The 24,804-nt window shown below is 32.9% G+C and overlaps 3 protein-coding genes across 4 annotated transcripts; 1 reads left to right on the top strand and 2 right to left on the bottom strand.

Annotated features, from left to right (window-relative positions):
• Positions 1-3,817: 3,817 nt before the first annotated feature.
• LOC149891692 (uncharacterized) lies at positions 3,818-5,446 on the bottom strand. Its single transcript, XM_090077979.1, has 2 exons — positions 5,165-5,446; positions 3,818-5,044 (listed from the first exon to the last, which is right to left on the bottom strand). The coding sequence occupies exons 1-2, from the start codon at positions 5,444-5,446 to the stop codon at positions 3,818-3,820; spliced, it is 1,509 nt and encodes a 502-aa protein (XP_089934105.1).
• Positions 5,447-9,919: 4,473 nt separating this feature from the next.
• Positions 9,920-15,743, bottom strand: LOC149891691 (uncharacterized). Its single transcript, XM_090079510.1, has 2 exons — positions 12,596-15,743; positions 9,920-11,721 (listed from the first exon to the last, which is right to left on the bottom strand). The coding sequence occupies exon 2, from the start codon at positions 11,172-11,174 to the stop codon at positions 10,398-10,400; it is 777 nt and encodes a 258-aa protein (XP_089935636.1). The 5' UTR covers positions 11,175-11,721; positions 12,596-15,743; the 3' UTR covers positions 9,920-10,397.
• Positions 15,744-19,484: 3,741 nt separating this feature from the next.
• Positions 19,485-22,765, top strand: LOC145189938 (syntenin-1-like). 2 transcript variants are annotated; one of them, XM_090079833.1, is made up of 9 exons: positions 19,485-19,642; positions 19,983-20,069; positions 20,221-20,319; positions 20,444-20,657; positions 20,930-21,056; positions 21,140-21,247; positions 21,336-21,399; positions 21,669-21,760; positions 22,383-22,765. In XM_090079833.1, the coding sequence occupies exons 1-9, from the start codon at positions 19,592-19,594 to the stop codon at positions 22,435-22,437; spliced, it is 897 nt and encodes a 298-aa protein (XP_089935959.1). In that variant the 5' UTR covers positions 19,485-19,591; the 3' UTR covers positions 22,438-22,765. The 2 variants fall into 2 exon arrangements, with proteins under 2 accessions (XP_089935959.1, XP_089935960.1); XM_090079834.1 differs by having other exon boundaries at positions 19,983-20,070; positions 20,225-20,319.
• The last annotated feature ends 2,039 nt before the right edge of the window (positions 22,766-24,804 follow it).

Here is a 24,804-nt window from a genome sequence, read left to right as displayed (position 1 = left end):
TGTACAGTTCATGATAATCTTTAAACGTTTCACATCCAAATTCGTTCCAAACGTTTTGAGCATGCGCATAGTCTTCAACTTTTGCTGATTCATCTTTAAGTTTTGAATGGAATGCTTCAATAGGAGGCAATTGCGTTTCAGAGAATTTTTCAATGGAGTCTACCCAATCATAAGGGTAAATACCTTTTTTCCTTAACAGACTGAACTGTTTTTCTTTGTAATATTCAGCCACGTTTTTGCACTGATTATCGGTGAGATTTTTAGATAGTTTGTCTAAACCGAAGATTAAGAATCTGATGCTGTCAATAAACCTTAGCTCTTTCTTTACTTCACGACGTTTACCTTTCTTATCAGTGAATTCTCTCACTTTGATTTTTTTAGAGAAGCTAATATATTTTTCTTCATTGTTGGGGATGCAATTGAGCTCTCCACCTAATTTCTTGATGAACAAATGGCTGTCGTAGCCGGACAAATTATGGAAAATGATGGGTATGAATTTCGGAATTTTATAATCCAAGTTGCATTTGTTATGCGCGGCTCCACGATACTTTCCAGTCAAATGGCAATGGTCTAAGACTTTATCACCATTAAGATTTTTATTGCAAATGTGACATAGGGTTGCATCCTTAAAATTCTTTTCATCCTTATCAGTCATCACTCTCTTTTTTATTAAATCAATCTTGTCGAAAATCTTTATAAGATCAGCTTCAAGACTGGTTATAAATTTTTGAGCTACGTCGTCATCATCGCTTTCTGCTGTGTATGTAACAGGCTTTTCTTTATATAGACTTTCGTCGAAGCATTTGATATAATAGCAGAAGGAGCTTGGAATATGCTTTTGATATTGTTTGGTATACGACTGTTTAGAATTTGGGGTGCAAGTGTTGATAGGCTTGACGAAATTTTCAAAGTCTGCGTATACAACATATGGAACTTTCATACCCTTGTTATAGTTTTTAAATTCAACAGTTGCTCCTTCTTTAGGAAGTTCGATTCTCATTGGTGCGTTATCATAGCAGTCTTCTCGATGTTTTTGGAGCTTTTTTTCCTGGTCATAATCTTGAAGGCATCTTCTGCAAAAATATCTCTTGTGTTGATGTTTCGATACTGAGGAACCAGCAAACCGACTGAAATTTTTAATGAGACAATAATGTTCTGTGTCTTCGTTTGTAATATACAGCAAACCAACACAGTGCTTTCGATCAACAAATTCAGATATTCTCAAAGGGTAAGGTTTTTTATTTTCATACCCAAAGACGTTAATGCTCATAGTTGGATTATCCACTTCAAACTCGTCAATTTTATGATAATCTACAGGAAATTTTACACCTTCCCAATTCAACTCTTCTGATTTCTTAATCAAGTCTTCATCAATTCTTTCGTTATCTCTATTTTTAAGATTCAACGCTCGAGTGACCGACCATTTAAAGCATTGATCGTCATCGTTTTTCATGTTGATGATCGCCTTTTTGTCGTTCAGCTCTTTAGACAGCTCCATGTAGGAAGAGCCGCTGAGAGGTTCGTAATCAATAAAGTTGATATCCATTCTTAAAATCTTTGATAGGGTGCAATTAGATCCCATCGCATTGTATTTAACACTATTCTCCAAGACTTTCTCTTCCATTTCGCTCATTAACGTTCTTACATCCGTAGCCGCTAGAATAATCTCTGATCTTGATGAAAAGGTTGCTTCCCGAGTCACTTCTTCACCAGTCATGATGCTTACAGATTTCATTTCACACGTTAAAATAATTCTTACTCTGGTGTTTCTTTCTCCTTCCATGGTTTGAATGGCAGACTCTCTTACCAAATTAAAAAAGGATGCAAGGTCTTGATATCGAGAAGAAGGTGTGTAAGAAAATAGTCTAGCAGCACGCTCTGCAGAATGTTCATTCAACTTGAATTCTATTTTATAAGGTTTTGACGCGGGGTGATTATACACTGTTCTTAATACAAGTGATTTGATAGACTTTACCTTTTCATCGATTTGTTCCATTGTTTCGCTTACCTTCTTCTTGACTACTTCAGGAACGTAAGGATCTATCCATTCTTTAATATCATTAAACTTATTTGCAACATATGACGTCACATGTTTTGCAACTGCCGTTAGACTTGAAAAAAATGAAGGTCTAGGTGGAATGACTGGTTTTGGTGTTATGACAGGTGTTAAATCTAAAACCGACTCATCAAGGATGTGATTCTGTCTTTGCAAATGAATTGGTTTCGGAGCAATAGGAGGTTTTACTACAGTAGGTCTTGGTGGGATGATCGCTGGTTTTGGAGCGATGACTGGTTTTATCACTGCGGAAGGAACAAACCTTACTTTTGTCGGCTTTATTGAAACTTTTGTCGGTTTTACAGAAACTTTTACAGGTGGTTTAACAAACCTAACAACGGTAGGTCTTTCATTAACAGGCAACGGTCTTGCCTCAGTCGTTCGTCTACGAGTAGAAGCAGCGACAACTCTAGGAGGAGCAGCAGGCTGCAAAGCCCTTACAAGATCCTCCTTTCTCAACTTGTAATAATATTTAATATTTTGCTTTTTAGCAATTTCTCGCAATTCTTTCACCGTTTTGTTTTCCATTTTAATAACACAAGATTTTTATTTATATCATTCTTCAATTTTTAAATTCAATATATAAAAGAATTTAAAAACTTCTCGCGCTAAAAATCTCATACTTGTTTCCATCCACTACTTTTCCATTTCGTCTCGCAAAGTACTGCCAGCTATGTCCCGTCTTTTTCTTCGATTCATAAGCAGACTTGTATTTTACCACCTCACCAGTATCAACATGAGTTATTCTCAAACCTAAAGGATTATTTCTAATTAAACCAAGTCTCGCATATTTAGGATCAAGAGGTTTCTTTTCTTTTTTCTCATTTTTTCTAGGTCTTCCAACAGGTCTCACCTCTTTCGAGTTTTCCAAAAATGCATCTTTACTAATCAAGTTGTTTTCAACCGCAAGCATCATGAGCGACATTTTATTGTCAGACGTTTTGGAAACACCATTTTCTTTCAGTAATTTTTTCAAAAGCTTTCTTGTGTAAGTCATCTTTTATTATGCTAAGATTTTATTTAAATCAAATTCGATTTTTTTTCATTTCATGGATACAAAGTATTTTAAAGTTTTCATACACAATGTCTTTGGAACCGAGTGAATGATTTAAAATTGCGCTTTTTAATTCTCCAGAAATCTTTTTTTTCTCCTCGAAATCGCAATCCAAAACAAGCACATACTTGTCAATCATTCTTAGCCTTTCTTCTTTAGACAAGCCTTTCCAAGTACTGAGATGCTCTTTGATTTTCTTTTCCATTCGTGAATATTCCGTCTCGCCACTCCATACAAGTCGGTAAAGCTTGTCTCTCTCTCCATCACTGTATTCTTTTGGAATATTAAAATCTCCGTTTTCAGTGACGTAAACAGATTCACGAAAAACACCTGTTTTTCCAAATGCAAGAAGCTCAAGATGTCTTTTTTTATTTGCGTCAGTCTCTTTGATACTACATTCTAGAAAAAACGGAAAAAACTGTTTCATTTTATTCTTCTTGTAACCGATTTAAGCCATTTTTAAGATCCTTTTTCGGTCTACCCACAGGTCGCTCTTCCTTCACGTCTTTTATCCATTCGTTTTTATCAATCAAGTTGTTTTCAACCGCAAGCATCATGAGCGACATTTTATTGTTTGACGTTTTGGAAATTCCGTTTTCTTTCAGTAATTTTTTCAAATCCTTTTTCGTATATCTCATTTTTTATTAAAAAAATATTATTTTGAAGAACATCAATAAATTCAAAGAATTCATGTGGGTGCTCTGCACCTAATAAACAATATTCATTCTGCTTCCATCTGATTTAAGCCTAAGCAATTTATCGGAAATGAGGACAGCAAAGGCTTTAGTGTTTGCAGGAACGTTTGCATTGAATGTAGCTTTTATTTGCACATCTATCACTGAAGTTTTTAACCTCTCAGCCTGCTTGCTTACATCAAAAACAAAAAGAGGACAAATGTATCTATAATTTAAGGCAGATAAATTAGGTTGAGCCATAATTTCGCTAATTCCATAAAGCCTATTGTCAAACTTGCATGCGTCTCTATAAGCTCTTGAGTATTTGTTGTTATTAAAGTCTAAATTGTAATCAACAGCAGGATACCTTTCACTGTTTAAGGTGACATATATGTTTTTCAAATCGCAGTGATCAAAGACTGAAGGATTTAATTCTTGACTTCCAGATTTATTGGTTTGGAATCCAACAATGACATACCTAGGTCTTTCACTAGCAGATCTTGCGCTTAACCTCCAACTAAAGTTGTTTGATACAGGAACAGCTATGGTATCACATTGTCTAGATCTGAACGAAAATGGAACATCTACTTTTGATTCAATGATTTTGTAAAGATTGTTACTAGTTACAACAGATGGTGTGACATGAGGCATAAACAAAGACAATTTAGTCAAATCCACTTTTCCTGCAGCTGTTGCAGCTGCTCTAAAAATAGCATCACTATCGCTCTTTCTCACAAGAGCAAGTGTATGCTTAAATCCATAAAGCACTTTATCATAATCGTCGCAAAATCCAAAAATGTGCTTTAAAGGAATGCAGAACGAAAACGTTCCTTTTTCTTCAGTCTGTGCAATGATGTAATTTTGTCTTTGCTTAAATCCAGTGTTGTTGACAAGATCTGCTAAAGCTGTTATGTCTCTTTGCCACAGCTGGTTCATACCCTCTGAAATTTGGAACTCTACTGGATATTTTAGGTATCCAATCATGGTGGTAGCTTGCCCAGGTTCGTAAATGGTCTCCACCTCTTGATTCGACAACTGATAAGAAATCTGACTGAACATATGCATGATACCGTTGTTAACCAAAGTAACGACGTCTGTATCAGCGTAGGAAGTTCCATCCGCTTTTAAAAGTCTTCCTTCAACCAAAAGGTAAGCCTCAGATGGAAGCGTGAACAAATCTTGCTGCTCAATATTGATTCTTATTTCTCCATCCACGTTTAGATTCTTATTCACTGGTTCATATTCATGAAACTCAAATCTCTCAATTTCTTCATCAACAATAATCTCTTCTGTAAAATTTAAAACATCGGAATTTGCCATTTTTATACGTCAAAGAAAAAAAATTTTTCATGCGATCAAAAGCCCATTTCCCTTTTTTACCAGGTCTTGTATTCTAATCGTTTTGTTCTTCGACAATCCTGATCCAAGCATAGAATATTCATCTATAACTGATGCGCTTTGAGTTGGCTTTCTGTTAACAATGCTTGAAATAATTTCTTTGCTTTTAAGGCTGAGATCATTCTTTGCAGCTTCATGTGGTTTTGGAGTTCCAGTCTTGGAATACAATTTCTCAATGGTCTTTTTACCTTTATCAATAGCTACATCTCTAGCAGTGGAGATGGCTGTAGAAGCTAACTCTTTTCCTGCAGATTTAGTAGCCATGATTGCTTCTCTCCCCAGTTCAGTTTTTGCAATTTTATTAGCCAAAGTAGATGCTGCTCTTGAAGCGCTTGAAGCTGCTGCTCTTTCAAGAAATTTTTAAGCGTGTCAATTATACCACTTCCACCCACAATATGCTTCTTAACATATCTATTTCTATAAACGATCATTTTTATTTCCATAGATTTTTTTATTTCATATCGATATACGCGATCATAGCCTTGTACTCGTCTTTATTAATCCTATTCTGTCTCAACAGCTCATCGCAAATGGAAACAGCCACATTTCTCGACTCTTTATTTCCAGCATGCCATGCAGCTACACTCAATGTAAACCTTTGAACTAATGCGTTCGGATCGCTCGGAAGAATAATCACGCCATGACCTTTTTTGACTTTAGTTTCACTTTTAAATTTATCCCAAAGAGGCTTTATAATTTGTCGGTATTTTTCGCTTCTGGAGGCTTTTGGCTTGTTTGGATTTGATCCCGAGTAAATAGCACCAGTGTTGAAAATAATTTTTGAATAGTTTTGCAAATCTTCATCGTTAACGTCGCTCCATTTGTCTGGAGGATCAGATTCTGTCATAAGCTCCCAAAGACCCTTTGTTCCTTTATACCTTTCTCCTCCAACAACGATATCATTTCCATCCACCTCCACCTCCATTTTTCCAAAGTACAATTTATCACTAATTTTACTAATTTCGAAATTTCTTCTAACATCGTTTACGAAACGTGTATTATACCTATTTAAAAAGACGGATGAAATGTCTCCTAAATGATTTGTCTCATCAAAACTGGGAGGCACTTGTTCATTGCGTCTTTCTTCGATGCTTTTGATCATCTTTTCATTGCTTTCAATGAGAGGCTTGTAAAGCTTGCTCAAATCAGTCTGAAGATTAGCATCATAAATATTTTCATTCAAACTATCTTGATAGATTCTTTTTCTTCTTTCAACAAATTCTCTCACAATTTCATCCCTCTTGTTAGGGTCTAGTATTTTAAAAAAGGACATTTTTTAAAACACAAGAAAAAAAAACGTAAAACACAAACTTATCTATGTTTTTTAAATTAGTTTTTTTAGATTCTTTGAATCCGTGGAAAAATATTAATTTTTCTTAGATTCTTTGAATCCGTGGAAATCTACGATTTCTTAAACATATTGTTGAACGCTTTTATCGCGTCTTCTCTTCCTTTTTGGATCAACGACTCTTTGGTTATCTCGTCAATGTTGATTTTTGTTTTAGTTCTTATTTCTTTCATCAAGCTCTTAAACTTTTGAAGCTCGTCTAAAATCAATTCATACTCTGAATCGCTCACAACGTTGTCTACTAAAGCCTTTGAAATGTGACTGTTGATGGTGTTCAATTTCGACTCTGCCAACACTTTGATCTTTTCATGCTTCTCCGCTTTTAATGCTAGTTTTTTGTTTACTTGACCTCCTACAATGGATAAAAACCCCATTCCAATAGCCACACCTTCACACGCAATCGCAACAGAGGCAGCAGCGATGGTGGTCAAAGTTCCAATTCCAACAACTCCAAGTGCAACACCACCTGCTTGCAACGTAGTGTCTACAAAAGAAATGATTCTGAAAGCGCGATGGTACTTTTTGCTCATATGTACTCTCTTTTTCCTCTCGTTGTCCATCTCTTTCTGAATCTCGCTTATTTTCTGAAGACGGTAATTGTGCCCTTCATCTGCAGGAGCTGTTGGAAGAACTGGATAAAGTTTAGATTTAGCATCGTAATTGTATTCCATTTTATATTAAACGAAAAAAAATATTTTTTTTTTCACTCATTAATGAAATTGACAAAGCATAAACTTTCTCCTTTTTTAATAATGACATCTGACTTGCTGTTATTTAAAATCTCCATGATCACATTATCCACCGACTCTGATATCATCATGCTGTGACCGAAATAATCCAGTTTTGATTTTAGGCTTTCCCTCAAATTCACTAAAGCTAATCCGCTTTTAAGTTTTATTCCAAACATAAAAGTTATTTTCTGATGACTCAGTTTATTTAATGTGATGTCTTTTTGAGCAAATATTTCATATCTAGTTCCTACTTTTGATGGAGGATGCTTCAAATACTTGTCGAAAAAAAGAAATGATTTATTACACATCTTTCGATCATAATGAAAAAATTTTTTATATTGAGTCTCCATTTTTTATTACAAAAAAATTATTTTTTTAATACATCATTTTATTCCATCTTGAATTTTCAATTCTTCAAAAAGAATTAAAAATCTGTTTAAGCAGCAGAAGCACACACTCTATATTTATCCTTATGAAAACCTTTACGCAATGCTTCAATCTTTAATCTATTTCTTTTCTCCTCCTCCTCATCAATGTATTCTACGCTTTCATCTTCGCTTTCATCATCTTCGCTTTCATCATCTTCGCTTTCATCATCTTCGCTTTCATAACGATTAAGCCTTAAACTATATCTATAATCTTCTCTTAAATCTTCAAACATTTCAAGCATATCGTCAGTTAATTCATCTTGTAAATTTAACATATCTCTTTCAAGTCTATCCAGATCTCTTTCAATAATATACAGATCTTTCCACGGTATGTTTTGCCCCATTGAACTCATTAGTTCTTCCATTGCATTCATTCGTTCTATTATTTCACTCTGTCTCATCTTCAGTTTATATATCAATAGAAATTTATTTAAGTCATTTTCAAAAATTTTTTTCATCTGTACATTAAGCGTAATAATAGACTTGTCCGAGAAGAAGGTAAAAGCTTCCGGATTGACCGACTTGAGCATCACCAGAGTTGAGCGTGACAACGAGTCTTCTACCAGCTGCGACAGTAGGCATAGAATCTGCCTCTCCGAAATTTCTGTAAAAAGAAATGGTAGATGTAGAGCCGATGGATGAAGTGGATTGATACAAAAGTCCAGTCGATTTGTTGTTGAATGAAGTCACATTTGATCCGTTCCATGACGACAAATAAAAATCTTCCAGTCCAGAGGATGAAAAGAAGCATGTACTGTCACCGTCATAACCAGGAAAGTAGGTGTAATTGTTGGTGTTGTACGGTGTCCAAGGAGTGAGTACAGTGCCGTTACCTGGAGGTAAATTTCCGCCGTACATTCGGACTCTAGATTCCCACCAGTTTCCAGAAGCGCCGATGATGTGCACCCTGATGTATTTCAACAACACACCATTTCCTTTTCCATTGGTGTTCATCAAAACGTATTCGCTGCCGTAAGTGGTATTCAAATATCGAAACGTTCTGCAGTACAGCTTGAAAATAGGGATGGAAGCAGGAATAGAAGCAAGTGTGGAGATGAACGGTTGAATCCAATACGTGATGGCAGTAGCATTTCTGTTGACCAGTTGAATGGAGACGTCGTTTCTGAAAGGCATGTCCAACGTGAAATATCCTCCCAAGGAAGTTGTGCTAAACATGTTGCATCCCTGCAAAGAATTGGTGTAAAAAGCTCCTCCCAATGGTGAAAAAAGCAAATCGGTAGCAAGTCCTGTTTGATCCACTCCAATTCCTTCTGTTGTTTCTGAATAATTCCCCACATTGATTTCTCCGTCAGTAAAGATTCGAATGAAAACTTGACCGGGAATATTCGTGCCAGAGGTGCTGTATAAAGCCAGCCACAATCTTCTCAGTACTCCAGATTTTCCAGAAAACGCAAACACTGGCGAAGTGGTTAATGCTGCAACGGTCTGAGACTTGAACCCCAAACTGGTAAAGCTAGAGCTTGGAACGACACTGGTCAAACTCGATTTTTGTAACAGTAAGTCAACATAGTTTTTTGTCGCTCCATCTTGTGCGTTGGTTGGATCGAGCACGTTAATTAATTTGTGCGAGTTCAAATCCAAATCTGCTGCACCTACAGTCGTCCCACCCGAAGCATGCGTATCGACGTAATTTTTCGTAGCTGAATCTGAGGCTGATGTAGGTTCAGCTAAATTAATCAATTTATGAGCCGTCATGTTAATGTCTACGTAAGAAATATTATTGTAAGAGACTTTGGTGTCTACATACCCTTTTGTTGCAGCGTCTTTTAAATTGGTAGGATCAGTTACATTAATCAGTTTGTGAGAGTTCATGTCGATGATTCCCGTGATTGTGCTGGATCCATCGGTTTTAACACACAGACTCGAGCTGACGTCTACGTAATTTTTTGTGGCAGCGTCGTGAAGATTGGTCGGTTCATTCAAGTTGATCGCCTTGTGGAAATTTAAATCCAAATCTGTAGTTCCCACTACAGAACCACCTGACGCATGCGTATCCACGTAATTTTTAGTAGCAGCATCGTGTGCGTTAGTCGGTTCACCCATATTGATGATTTTATGAGAGTTGAAATCCATGTCTGCAGTGATGGTGCTGTTTCCATCTGTTCTGACATAGAGATCACCTGTTATGGCTGATGATGAGGAAGGATCATAAAAATACCTTCCCAATTCAGTTCTTCCAAATTTGTCAATCATTTTATATAGACACGACTTTTTTTTCACCAAAGTGTGTTAACAACTTCTTGAAATTCATCCCCTTCCTGTAATTTTTTCAAGACGTAAAGACACAAGTGACCACAATAAGACGTATTACCAAACTGTACTCTCTCGCTGTTGTAAAAGACTGGGCTTTTTAAATAATCAATGAGCTCAACAAGAGGAGGCTGAGCATAAGAGTCAAAGCTGTATTTTTTGTCAGCGTCTTTATACCAACAGATCCAATGAAATCCATCTGTGCTAGAATCTCCCGTGTTGACAATTCCACATTCTTTTTTTCTTGTCTTTTCTGGTAACTCATCCCTCACAAACACGCCTCTAAAGTTTTTAATTTTGAGCTTTTTCATTGCATCTATTAATTGAAAGTTGGTTAGAGGTTTGTTCGGTAGTACAATTCCTTCAACGTTGATCATTTTTTTAAAATTCAGAAAAATTTTAAAAATTAGAAGAACTCCATGGATTTCACAAGTGATTTACATTTCATCATCTGGTTCTATTTCATTATCCGATTCTTTCACCTCTAAATCCAATCCTTCACCCATAATGCTATGAGAAAAAGTTGCATTTTTCACGATGACGGCTTCTACCAGTTTAACTTGAATAGACACAATAGAAGGGCCGATATACACCCCCTCAATTCTAATTCCTCCAATGGCATAACATTTTTGATTGAGGAAATTATGTCCAGAAGATTTGACTAAATTTCTATTACTACGTTCTCCTTTGATTCCATTTTGTATATCAAGATCTGTTCTCTTTCTATGAAATACAGAAGTAATGAGTATTTCGTCTTTCTCATTTTTATTTATAAACATTTTAGCATAAAACACAGGAGCTGCTTCAGGATGATTAGGTTTATATTTTAAAATACTCAATTCGTTTGAATTAATTTGCTTTTTTCTTCCTCCCTTTTTAAGTTTGGCTGACAATTTATCCACTTCACCTCTAATAAACAAAGTAATCTTTTCCATTGTGCTAATAAACTTTTCTTCTTCTTCTGTCTTTCCCTTTTTAGCATCAAAGCAAACGAAGGACATGGAATAGCCAGTCAATTTTTGTGTTGCCGGATCTTTATTCTCACATACACCATACGAAAATAATGTAGGTGTTCGTAATACAAGTGGACCATCTCCATTTGAATAAGAATATTTTACTGGTATTTTTTGATAAACCACTGGTTTTGTTGCCGTGTAAATTTCTCCAACTGATAATTTGCTCTCATCAAAATTTTCAATCGTAATAAAATTCATTTCTTTTATATAGAAAAGAAAATTATTTATATCATTTTTCGGATTAATGAAAATCTTTGAATTTTAAAGATCATTTTTTCATAGAAATCACTTCTTCATTACTCACCCACGAGTTGAATGAATCTGGATATCCAGACCATTTGACTAAGGATTTAACATAACATTATCATCATTTGAATTATTTTACTAATTATACCACAGTGTCTATGCAAGTTATTCATGTATGTTTCCAATTTCATATTTCCTCTATCCCATCGAAATTTCTGTTCCACTTCTAAAAAATCATCAACCAATTCACTTTCAAAATAAAACATCTTTTCAAGGATATCATTCATATTATCTAAATTCACTGCTTCATACATACTACAACGTAATTCATCCAACATCAATTGGTACCTAGACATGAACTTATTCAAGTCAATATGTTTCATGCATTCATACATATCAGCTTCAAGCACATTTATTTTTATAATCATCTTATTCATTATCTCATTCATTTTTTTTCTTGCCGTGAATTTATTTATGTCATTTCAAAAAAATTTTTTTCCTTGCCATACAAAACGACGCGTCTATTTTTGCAAACGGATCAATTCTTCATTATTCACCCACGAGTTGAATGAATCTGGATATCCAAACCATTTGACTAAAGATCTGTTCTTTTGCTTTCTAATGACTTTTTCAATTCTAAATATGTCTTGATTGGTCTTTTGCATTTCTTGTTCATAAAATGTACCTTGTATTTCTTCGCTGTGATGGTCTGATATTTTATACGTAGGCGGGTCTGTGTACTGAATTTTTGATATAGTAAAAACCTCCTCTGTCCATCTCGGTGTATACCCCTTTTCAAAATGTGATTTCTTTTTAGTGATCCTCACTTTATCTCCAATGGAAAACTTAGGTTCTTGTCTTTCTGTTCTCGCCTTTCCATTTAGGGTTATCCATACCCTGCTTTTATTCTTTTCATCGCTAGCTTCAACTGGAGTCATTTTAATGGAAGAGTGTTTGGTGTGGTTGTAGTTATCAACCATTTTGTCTAAAACGTCAATGTATTTATTGGTGTTATTAGCTGAAAAGTATTTAAACATTTTCTCTTTCATTGTTCTATTCCATCTTTCAACAAGGGAACTTTTTTCTTCATTTTCAGTGGAGTATAATTGAACACCTAGAGCTTTTACATACTTGTTATAAAACTCTTTACCTTTATCCACCCACATTTTGACGCACTTTCTCTCCTCAAATATTTTGCTTAGAGCGCTAGCTACATCAACTCCAGTTTTACTCTTTAACGGAACAATCCATCCATACTTTGAAAACACATCAATAACCATGAGCAAGTATTTAATTCCGTTGTTGAATTTTGAAAACGACTGCATGTCAACCAAATCTACAGCCCATATTTCATCAATGTCATTCACAAACACTTTTCTTCTTCTGAAATGATGTATTACTGGTTTATGAAGCTCGTTTGCAAGTTGATCAGTCCATTTCAGGTTCTCCGGTTGTTTTTTTTTATATTCGATTGCGAATCCGTGGAAAAATCTGTGATTTTTTTAACACCTAATCCGAATTTGGCTTTGGCTTTGATGATGGGTTCGATGATTTTTCGTTCGTTTATTTCTCTCTGAGTGGGATTTTGTATAGAGTTCATTTCTTCAAGCATCATTCGATCTGCTAAATTTCTGTTTTGCTTGTCGTTAAAATACTTGTAAGCTAAATCGTGGTGATATGCAGCATTGTCTACTCTATCCACCGGTTTGCTCCAATCTTGATACATGTCTGTGGAAGTGAGTCTTTTATCTAAATTGGTTCCAGGCCCTGCAAAGTTCATACCTGGAACGTGCATTTCTCCTGGAAACTTTGCCCATGGAAGCTTTATTTTGTTTGAGAGTTTGTTGATCGATTCCACCAAGTCTCCTCCGCTAAGCGCATGTGCAGAAATAAATTTGTTCTTTTTTATCCCGCAGATGACGCAAGTTCCTTTAAGCATATTTCTATTGCTTTTGCTTATAGCATGTTGCAAGTTGACCGTTTCTGTTATTCTTTTGCATTTGACGCAGTACATTTTTTTTATATTCAACATAATAAAAAATGGAAGTGATTGATTTGTCATGGAATGTAAATAAAAGCAAAAGGAAAAACAACAAACTTTTACCTAGAAGTATACGTGGAATCATTATTGGAAAATCAGGTTGTGGTAAAACAACGCTGCTACTCAATTTACTTTTAAGACCTGGTTGGCTAGACTATAATCATTAACAAGTGTTTGGAAAATCTCTTTTTCAGCCTGAATATAAAATATTAAAAAACTCATTCGAGAAGAAATTACCGAAAGAGGTTATTCTTGATTTGTTTAACATTCAAAGCAAAATTGAACAATTAAACGTAAGTCCTGAATGTGTTATTGATGAAATTTCAAAAAAATGGAATAACACAGAGGATATGGAATGTCAATTTTTTGAAACAGCAGACGATGTGCCAGAACCAGAAGATCTTGATTCATCCAAAAACAATTTAATGATCTTTGACGATTTGCAACTGACTAAACAAAACAAGTGCGAAAAATACTATATCCGAGGAAGACATTCTAACGTCGACTGCTTTTACCTCGCTCAAAATTATTTTATGCTGCCTAGACAAACCATCCGAGAAAACGCTAATTTCATTTGCCTGTTTCCACAAGACTCGAAAAACATTAACCACATTTACCAAGATCATGTTTCAAGCGATATGAAAATAGAAGAGTTTAAAAAGTTTTGTAAATATTGCTGGTCTCAACCTCACGGATTTGCAGTCATTGATTTATCCTCAAAAAAGGATTGTGGAAAATATCGAAGCGGATTTGACAATTTTTATTTTCCCAACTCTATATAAAAAGATGAGCGGATTTTATCTCCTTGCAAAAGCAAAAAAAGAAACTCCAACCGTAAGAAACAGCGTCATCCAAACTGAGTTTGACAACCCCATTGAATTCGAGCCTAATAAAAAGTATGAAATGGCTCTTGTTGGTTTTGACACTGTTCACAGTTACACCAACATCAATTCGACAAATAATGTTTTCAGATACAGTCCCAACTCCGGTTCAAACAGCTACACCATTTACATCGAAGAAGGAGCGTATGAAATTAGCGAGATTAATGATTATCTTCGGAATGAAATGAAAAAACAAGTTGGAAACTTGTATAGAGCAGATGGTGTTGTTATCGGTGCAAACCTAACCACTTTAAGATCTACGCTGAAATTTGGAAAACCTGGAACTACAACAAAATATTGGGTGGATTTCAACGTGAATAACAGTTTAGCCACTGTTCTTGGATTTAATAAAGCAGAATATACCTATATAGAGAAAAAGGAAGATCCGACAGATCCAAATAAAGTCACAAGTTATATTGACTATTACGAGTCTGAATCACTTTCGAGAATAGACGATGTAACCATCATCAGAATCACAAACGATGTTATTGGATCATCTTATGATAACGGAAAAAGAACATCTGACATTTACTCTTTTCATCCTGACTCTCCTCCAGGCTACAAAATTAGCGAAAAGCCTTTCCACTTGATATACTTACCTATCATGGTGGGTAGAATTTCAAGAATGGAAACAAGAATTGTAGATCAAAACGGTAACTTGATCGACTTTAGAGGTGAAGACATTATCCTTAGATTTCACGTTAGAGAAAGAATAACCTCTGTGCTCCAAGACCTTTTTACGAGCAGCGCAGTTCAGCGATAATTTTTTTCTTTTATTTTAAAAATGAGCTACCAAAAAGTAAAAATAAACATTTCACAAAGTCAATCTGACAAAATAAAAAAAGCGATCCAAGAAAAGACTGATGTCAATATAAGACTATCTCATTCAAATCTAGAAGGCGAACATGTTCTCGCTATCACTAACGCGCAATTGAACAAAATTAAAAAAGCGTATGAAGCTGGTAAAGGAGTCACACTCAAACTGAGCAGAAAACAATTATCATACAACTCAACCATTGAAGGCGGATTTATCGGAGCTCTTTTACCGTTATTAGGTATGTTAGGCAGCACTCTTGCAACAAGAGTAGTTCCTGCTCTAGCCACAGGATTGTTAGCAGGTGTAGGATCTTCTGCTGGTTCTGCTATGGTTGATAAAATTGCTTGAAGAGGAATCGTTTACTTGAAAAAGAATGGAAATGGAATGAAAATGACTGCTGCAGGATCAGGAATCTTTTTAAGACCTTGGGTAAAACCTACTATTGGTGAAGGACTCTTTGTTAAAAATGGAAAAGGTTATCAATCTGTTGGAGCCGGATTATTGCTCGGACCAAACTCACCCTTCTCAAGCATTCCTTTTTTAAATTTAATTTTGTAAATTATACAAAGAAAAAAACTTTTTCTTGTTATAAAAAAATGTCAATGAGTATTACAGAACAAGATGAATATGAGGAATTTTGTTACAGTGAACTACAGCAAATAATTAATCCCACTTTTGACCCAGAATTATACAGAATTGCTACACAATTCCACAATGATAATCGCAAAAAATTAAATACCTTACCCATTTTAAAAAATGCATTTGAAGAAGAACAACAAAAAGAACATGATCAAAGAATTAGAGAAACGCGAAGAGAAAATTATAAACACCTTTTTTAATAATGTCAACATATTATTAAAAAAATATCAATCTGACGGAAAATAGACATTATTATGCAAAAAAGTATCAATGCGCCAGAATCCGCTTTTCCTAGTAGTTTAATGAACAAGACAGAAAAGCTCGCAACCATGAACGTTATCCGTTCCCATCTTCACGATATTCACACCGAAGAGATCAACAAAGTCGCACTCAGCGCTAACGACGACAAAAGACACATCTTGGAAGACGGCATTTACACGCTAGCTATTGCACACTACAAACTAAAACCTTCTTTTAATTTTATGGACTATGATAAACTATTCGGCTCTGAACCAAAAACATTCATCAATTAATGCAAAGACACTACAAACAATCTATCACGGAAAAAACACCATCTTGAAATTCATTAAATATAACTCAGAACATGATTACACATAAAAAAAAAAAAACGACGCCATCTTGAATTCCTTAAGTATAGAAAAAGTATCAATGCGCTGGAATCGGCATATCGTAGTAGTTAGCTTATATCCTACGGTAGTTGACAATTACTAAAGGGTTAAAAAATTGTCACTTAGGGTAACAAATGAGGGTAGAAATTACTTAGTCGATCTGCAAATACAAAATGTTAATAACATTTACAAAAAAATAACATAAACAAAACTGTTTGAATGGTTGTTAAAATTATGAATTGATGAAGTGAGCGCATATCAATGAGCGGAATGGTGTAAGGAGTAAGCACCGTCATATTCCCGAAAAAGAGGAAAATTTTCTGTTTCGAGGCTCGTGAAAGGAAATTTTTGCTCCAGAAGTTCTTTCTGGAATTTCATCTAAGATCCCGACTTCCTCGATTCTTTATATCAAGACTTCTTTTGATAAACTCGATTTGATTTGTTTAAAAAAACAACATATTTATATATGTCTTTTAATGTTTTAATGTTGTTTAATTTTTGAGGGAACACCCGTCATGTAACTTTTACATGATTTTATAAACTTCTTTTTGAAAACCAATTTAAATGTACGTTACAATAATACTTTAATTAACCCATACAATTAGTAGTTAGATTTGTTGGTTTAAGCATTAAAAAGTATTTGAAAACAGAATCAACTGGCTAATTTAAAAATGTTAGCTCGGATATTTTTCCCTTTTTATACGGAATGCTTGATAGGAACAAAAAGTTATCATTTTTCGGCATAACACGGGAAAGAGAAATAACAGGGACATCAAAGCTAGTTATCACATTTCTCATTGCAGATTGCTCAAAAAGTCACAAATATGGGAGTTTTTAAAAAGACAGACATTATCTGCGTCTAATGTGATGAATGTGGAAAAATTCTCTCACCCAATTTGATAAAAACTTTAGGTTTGATCAGTCATCTCAGGGGCATTCCTGTTGCAATTTACAATGCCTATGAAAACATAAATGATGAAAACATCATTTTACATGACATTTATTTTTAAAATAAAAAGTAATTTTAGACAGTTCTGACCTTACTTTCAAATGCTTATTTAAAAGAAGGCACTTGTTGCGACTTTTTTGGGATCTCAACCGCCTTCATTATAAAGAACCAAACCTGAACTAGTGTGTAGTCAAACGCATCCATAGTCGAAAGATCTCATACAAAATGCTACTTTGGTGAACTTGATTACAAAATGGGATATCTAACAAGACTTTAGAATTGTTTAAAGTTAAGAATTACAGGAAATCATTCAACGTGACAAAGGCGGATATAATCAATATCTGCACAAGCAATGTCTCGCTCATTAATACTATAGATGTATGAAGCAGCATTAGACAAATCGAATAAAATGTTTGACAACTATCAGGCTTTACAACTGAAAAATGGACAAGAAGCAACATTGCTTTCCAATCACTTATTTGTCATTATATCAACAAAATATTTTAGTTTAAGAAGTTTTTAATAAATATGGAATCTTTTAACGAAAAACACACAGGAGAGCTAATTATAGAAAAAAAATTGATCCTTTGCTCAAGGATTTTAAAATACCAGATAAAATAAACAAATGGTGATTTAAAATCAGAATTTCATTACATAATTAATTTTGTTTTCTGATTTTAGTTAAAAATATATCAACTTTCCTGTATATCGTCGTTTTTCGGGTTTTTACAATTAAAGTTTAACAATGGGAAATTTCTTGTTTACTGGAATATTTTTTCGAGATCTCGTTCATCGAGTTTCTACATCGATAAATAGAAAACCTGATTTAATATTTTCAGGAAACTTAATTTTTTTCGCATTATTTATTCAACAAATTTTTTTTGGTTTCGTTCTAGAATTAGCGCTAGCCCTCTTTTACCAATGTCGTTCGTGCACACGAAGATTCTTGAAGTGTTCTTTTGCTTCAAAGTTACTTTTAAAATTATTCCACTCTGCCACATTCATCTTTCAAAATTCTTTTACAATAAATACTTTTATTACTTTCATAGTATTTCACGTTGCAAAAGTATTTAGCTGCAAAACTATTTAGCTGCAAAAAATTGCTTACTAAGCAAGAACCTTTTCAAGGAGTAGGTAAACTTCATCATTCAACAAGTGTGACTTGTAGCGTTTTCAAATACAAGGTTTTTAAGGAAAATAATAATTCCAATTGCTCATAATCATCCTTCGGTTGCTTGCTTTGAAGCAAGTTTTGATAAAGGTCAACGATAATTTTTTCTTTTTTGTCTATCATCCGAGGAATCATTAAGGGGTTTGTTGTAATAAATGCTGACTTAACGATATCAGACTATTAAAACCTGAAATAGATAAAAAGTAGTACATAAGACCTAAATGGAGTCCTTTATAAGTTTTCTTGTCAAAATTAAGGCAAATGTAAACTTGTATTACAAATTTTTGCTTTGTTTTCAATGATAATATTTGTTTGCCTGTCACTGGCAGACTATCAACATTTATTATCGCTGGAATCTTAATCTTATACTGACCCACTACTTCTGACACTATTTGGCTGTAACTAATATGCACCTTAATAAAGAAGTAGTACTGATCTGGATTTTTGTCAATGATCCCAGCTTTGAGCTACATATAAAGAAAATTTTTGTTTTTAGGTGGATGTTATACATATATTTAGGTGGATGCTGTACATATTAACATGTTTTAAACATCATTTTAAATATCATTGTCAGTTTTTTGTTTCATTTTAGCACTTTGCCGATGGAAGAACAATCCATTCTGGAAAAAAAAATTACATTAATTTTAAGGAATTAAGCTTGAGAGTATTAAGTCAAAACTTTTATGGAAAGTTATATACTTGACTGTTGTTTTACTGTTTTGATAAAATATTAAATAACAAATTTCTGCAAGAGAGACAATATTCATTCATTAATTAGATGAATTCATAGCATCACTTTATACCCCTTGGTATGTTAATGCACCAATTCCTGCCAACTCATAAATATTTGAGAAAAAAGAAAAAACATTTTTATTATGTTTTGATTTTAAGGAAAATATTTCTCAAACAATGGGAGTTTTCTTTGGGTAACATTTGAGATACATATTTTTTATACAAAAGAATATATCTGAAATATTTTAAAATATATGTACACAAAATTTTAGAACTTTCTCGGCATGGTAATTTATCATTACTTAATATTTGTAAACTTCAGCCATTTTGGTTGCTTTTTAAACAAAAAGTTCGGAATGAAAATATTACATATCGATGACATAATGTATTGATTTCAGTCACATGACTAGATACAGCCTTCTTATATAAATATAAGTCATAGTTCACGAAACGAAAGCAAATTTTTTTTTAAGGTGCACTTAAAAATATCCACAGATTTTTTAAGGAAAAATGTCACTCTATCCTTCTCTTGAAGATATGAAAGTTGATCAATTGGCTCAGGTACGGTATAATTTATTCCTTTTATGTTAGTTTTTTTTTTCAGCAATATAATTTTTTTAAATATCAAAAAAGTTGCTCCTATAAAGTCAAGTAGCTAAAGTAGCTTAGCTATTGCTGATAGAATTATATTTAGCAATAGCATTATATTGGTAAATATCTTTTAAAAGAAACAAGTATTAAAATGTGTTGTGAAGTAAAATTATATGACAAGTGTTCTCTTTTGCCATAATACAATAAGTGGGCTCATGTAAATTTATTTAGAAATATAATGTAGGCATTTTCTGAGCTTTACTCAAGTACTTATACCATACATAGTATGTAAGAAGTATATGTTTTGTAGGTTCAGATAAGCCATGCCTATCACCAGCAACAGGCTATATCCACTAATCAAAACTCTGCCTCAGTACCTCCACAAGCTGTCCTAACGGTAATAAAAAACATCTTTAACAAATATTTTAATTTTTTGGATTATAAAAAAGATTTAAACTTTCTGTTTTTAATAATTTTTTTAAATTAAAAGTTTCAAATTTTAAATTTTTTATGGAGTTTTCAAAAATGTTAAAAACTGTTCTATTTAGGCATCATCCGGCTCTCTTTTATACCCATCATTAAGTGATTTTATGGGATTAAACTTAACACCAGATGCAGTTCTTGCAAATATGCCTGAGACTGGACAAGTAAGTTGTGAATAATCCTAGAGATAGTTTTGAATTGAGATCTACATACAAATATGTGGTGGAATAAAACTTATGGTATTGTTTTCTTACAATCTTAAGAGTAAATCTTTGATTTTTATTAAAGCAAGTTGTTCAATATCAACGACCATCTCAGACCATGGTGGCCCCTGTTACAGGACAAAATAATATGAATTTAATGCGTGCAGAAATAAAACAAGGTGTCCGGCAAGTCATTGCATGCAAAAATGAAAATTCAAAAGTTGGCCTTCGTGTTCAACATATAAATAAAGGTGTTTTTGTTTCATTTGTTGACAGTGGTTCACCTGCAGCTATTGCAGGTAAGTTAATATGTTAATCCTAAAATATAAAACAAGTCTAATTAGAATTTTTTTTTTTTTAAAGTTGTAACATATGCATTTCAACAAGTTATGATTTTAAGTATTGTTTTTAATCCAGTTAAAAATTTAAAGCAATTTTTTAAAATTAAACTGATAGCTTAAACTAAAATTCTTTGGTTAAGAATGCTATTAACAAATGGCAATCATACTTAAACAGTAAATTTATTACTAAATTTAGTTCTCAGTTATAGCACATTTAGTTTTGTATTTAGGTTTGCGGTTTGGAGATCAGATTCTTCAGATTAATGGAGTTACACTAGCAGGATTTGAACGTGATAAGGTTATGGATCTGATCAAGAAGTCTGATCCAAAACGAATTGAGTTTGCTATCCGTGATAGGTTAGAAAGCAGATTTATTTATTTTAGACTTATCTTTGTTGTAACTAAATCTTTTTTTGATTGTTTTTGTAATTTTTTCACAGGCCATTTGAGCGCAATCTCACTTTACAAAAAGACAGTACTGGTCATGTTGGTTTTGTATTTAAAAATGGAAAAATTACATCTATTGTTAAAGATTCTTCTGCTGCAAGGTATTTAGATATTCAAATCTTTATAAGAGCAAAATTTGATTTATATTTTTCCCTTTTTTTTAATAGAGATTTTCTTCACATTTAATAGAAATGGATTGTTGACAGAGCACAATATTCTTGAAGTAAATGGTCAGAATGTTGTTGGCTTACCGGTATAAAGCATTTATAATTTGTTAACTTCCAAGAAACATTTTGTTGTAACAATAATATACAACAACATACATACATACATACATACATACATACATACATACATACATACATACATACATACATACATACATACATACATACATACATACATACATTTGTAATACCATACAAAAGATTATGATTTTCAATTCTACTCCATCATTTAGCTCTATTTCTCTCTGCTATTTAACATCTGTTAATAAGTAATAACTCATATCAGTTTTCATAGGATAAGAAAATAACAGAGATAATGAAATTGTCTGATCGCAGCATTACTGTCACTATCATGCCATCATTTATCTTTGAACACATGATTAAATGGTAAGCGATAATAGAAAATTTTTTTTTTATAAAATTTATTCTTAAATGTAAACACAAATATAAAGACTATCTGGAATGATAATGACACTCTGGATTTTTGAAATATTTCAAGAACCATTTAATTGATTTTGATAATTTTTTTTTTACTGTTTTAAATCTCCCTTTTAAATTATATTATCTTTTTATTAATTGCAAGTAGAAGTTTTTTTAAATTCATTTTGGGAAAGTGGCTTAAAATCATTATGTTCCAATTTTCTAACAAAAAAGTGCAAAGTTCAAAGGAAAACTGTTATTTGTATTTATCAAATTTGGGGTGTGGCATCACGAAAAGTTTATGAAAACCGTTGCCAAAAGCTCATACCAGCTGTTTGCATTCAATTGAAAAAATATTGCTATTAACTCAAAAATGATGTTTTCTAAAAGCTTTACTTACAGTATTTGGAGATAAATTTGCTGTAAAGTAATAAAAAGATTATTGAAATCGATTAAGTGGTTCTAATATTTCAAAAATTCCATGGGTCATTATCATTGTGGACAGAATCTTTACAACTCTTGTAAATAATTAAATTATTTAATTAAAATATATTTGATGTGATTACAGAAATTATAATCTTCTGTTTAGTATGTCAGAAAGTCTTGTTAAAGGCAAAATGGATCACTCAATTCCAGATTTGTAATAACTTTTAAAGACTGCTTGCTAATCTGGTTATTAAGATTATCTATTGAGGGAAACAAAAATATATTGTAATGCAAAATTGCAAATTGTAATTTAATGGAATTTTTTCGTTGTATATCTTTTATATTTTTGGACTTTTAAAACTCCTTTTTTTTGTTAAGGAAACGAGATAATTGTGACAAGGATTATTTAAGCATCTTGTTTATAACTCAATTTCGAAGTTAAAACGGCTTTGTCTTATAGTTTACTGCAATATTGTTAAAAAAAAAACAATTGTAGCTGTTTAATCGAGATATAAATTATTATTATTATAATAATAGTTAAGTCAAGATCATGTTTTTATTTAGTTAGATACAACAAACGTAATCGAAAAACTTTATGAAAATGTTTCTGTGGCATAACAAGATTTTCACAAATATTAAACGAATTCTTTTTTTAGTCCTACTAGAGTATAAAAAATAAGTTCGTTTTGTATACAATTTCTTTTTTAAGGTCATCAAAATCTGTTAATTTTCTTATTAAAAAAAACACTTTCAAGCATAAAAACTGACTAAACTGTTAAATGTAACCTAACTTAACCTTAAATGTCAAAAGCAGCTTAAAAATCTGATTTTAGCACAAGTAATCCTATTGGCGTTAGAAAGTTGTGAAAAAATTGTCAAAAAAAACAATGGCAGTGCACTTTTTTGAGTTGTATCAAATCTGGTACAACAGGCAAAATTGTACAAATATTTTAGACAATTTTGATTTTTTTAACTTTATCCTAAGTGTTCTAGCCTATTTAACGTCACAAGTTGAAGCAGATTTCAAATGATTATTGATACTCAAGTTAAAGGGCCAGGAAACCTACGCAAGTTAAATTATTTGTTAAAAGACAATTTCTTTCATGTAAAAGATTACAATAACAATATTTTAAAATAGTTATGAATGAAAAATTTCTTTTTTGTTAAGGCAAAACTATGTATTGCATTTCTTACAGCTTATATATGATAGTCCTGACTTGCAGGACAAATGCCTCTGTCGCTTTTGATTGTAGCATGGCCTATCATCAAAACCATCCTTATATCATTTGAAATCGTATCAATTTAAATCGTATGAAGGCAAATGTAGATGTACCATCTCCGCGTTCTCAATCTTGACTTATAGAATCCACACATATCTAACTTGTCTATGTCACCCATATATTGGTTACATACATGGACAATTTTGGGCTGCTTCACATTAATCTTTTGCTTCAATGAACGATTATACTTACGAACGGTCTGAAGTGGTTCAATGCTTACATATAAAGACGCTAAATTAATTGATTTGTTATCATACCAGCGAATTGCAACCATACTTGAAGCTATATGGACTTTATAGACTTGAAAGTCAAAGGCTCCTCTGCCTTACATTTTCAAAGAAAGTTTTGGCAGAGCTCTGTTTTCCATATTCATAACTTCAATACGCGATCATTTCGATGGCTCCGCGCAAAATCGGACTATCTGCAATCTCCGCGGAAAACAAATTTGGCATATCTGCTTTCTCCGTTTAAAACAAAATTGGCATATCTACAATCTCCGCGTAAAACAAAATTGGACTATCTGCATTTTTGCCAGATACATTTCTGGACTATCTGCGTTTTTCGGGTGCATAAATTTTTGGTGGTGTTTCTTTAAATATTTGAAGTTTTTTATAAAATTCTTTAATTTTTTAAATAATAGCGATTATTTAAACATTTATTAATAGCGATTATTTAAACACAAAACCTTGATCATAACTTGATTAAGTTTATGAGTAATCAAGTAGTTTTAGTTAAGTTAAATATGTTAAAAATAACTTATGTTGTTGTTAATAATAACATTGCATATGTAACAAAACATTGTTATGTTACATACTAATTGCTAAGTTCATCATACATACTTTGTCAATTTTATTTAGCCTTGTTGTTGTACTAATAACTTTAGATCAAATTAAATTCTTGTTATGTTATGTTGCAATGTTGCTAAGTGGTCTTTATACGCAAGATCTGCATATAAATATATACAGGATGTCTGCAAAATCAAGGAAATGCCAGGGAATTCGGATATCTTCAAAAAAATCAGGGGATTATCAGAGAAATTAAGTTAAATTTTAGAAAAATCAGGAAAGATGAGTCTTTATCAAACTTATATAACTTAAATAAGTTGTATATAGTATACGTTAGCTAAAAGTTTATTTGGCAGATAGTTTTATGAACTTCTCTTGATATATTTAATGTGGGTTGTATTATTGTTTATATTTTTGCAGTTGAAGAGCATTTTTCTAAACGATAAGTAGGTAAATATCAGGGAAAAGCTAGGGAAATCCAACTTAAAATATTGGCAGACACCCTGTATGTATATATATA

This window comes from Hydra viridissima, unplaced genomic scaffold (genome assembly GCF_058129835.1).
Source record: "Hydra viridissima isolate aposymbiotic clone 2 unplaced genomic scaffold, HvirCarnegie_v1 scaffold_2, whole genome shotgun sequence".
Lineage (NCBI taxonomy): Eukaryota > Metazoa > Cnidaria > Hydrozoa > Anthoathecata > Hydridae > Hydra > Hydra viridissima.
Note: the sequence above shows the minus strand (reverse complement) of the source record. Positions and strands in the feature narration are given on the sequence as shown.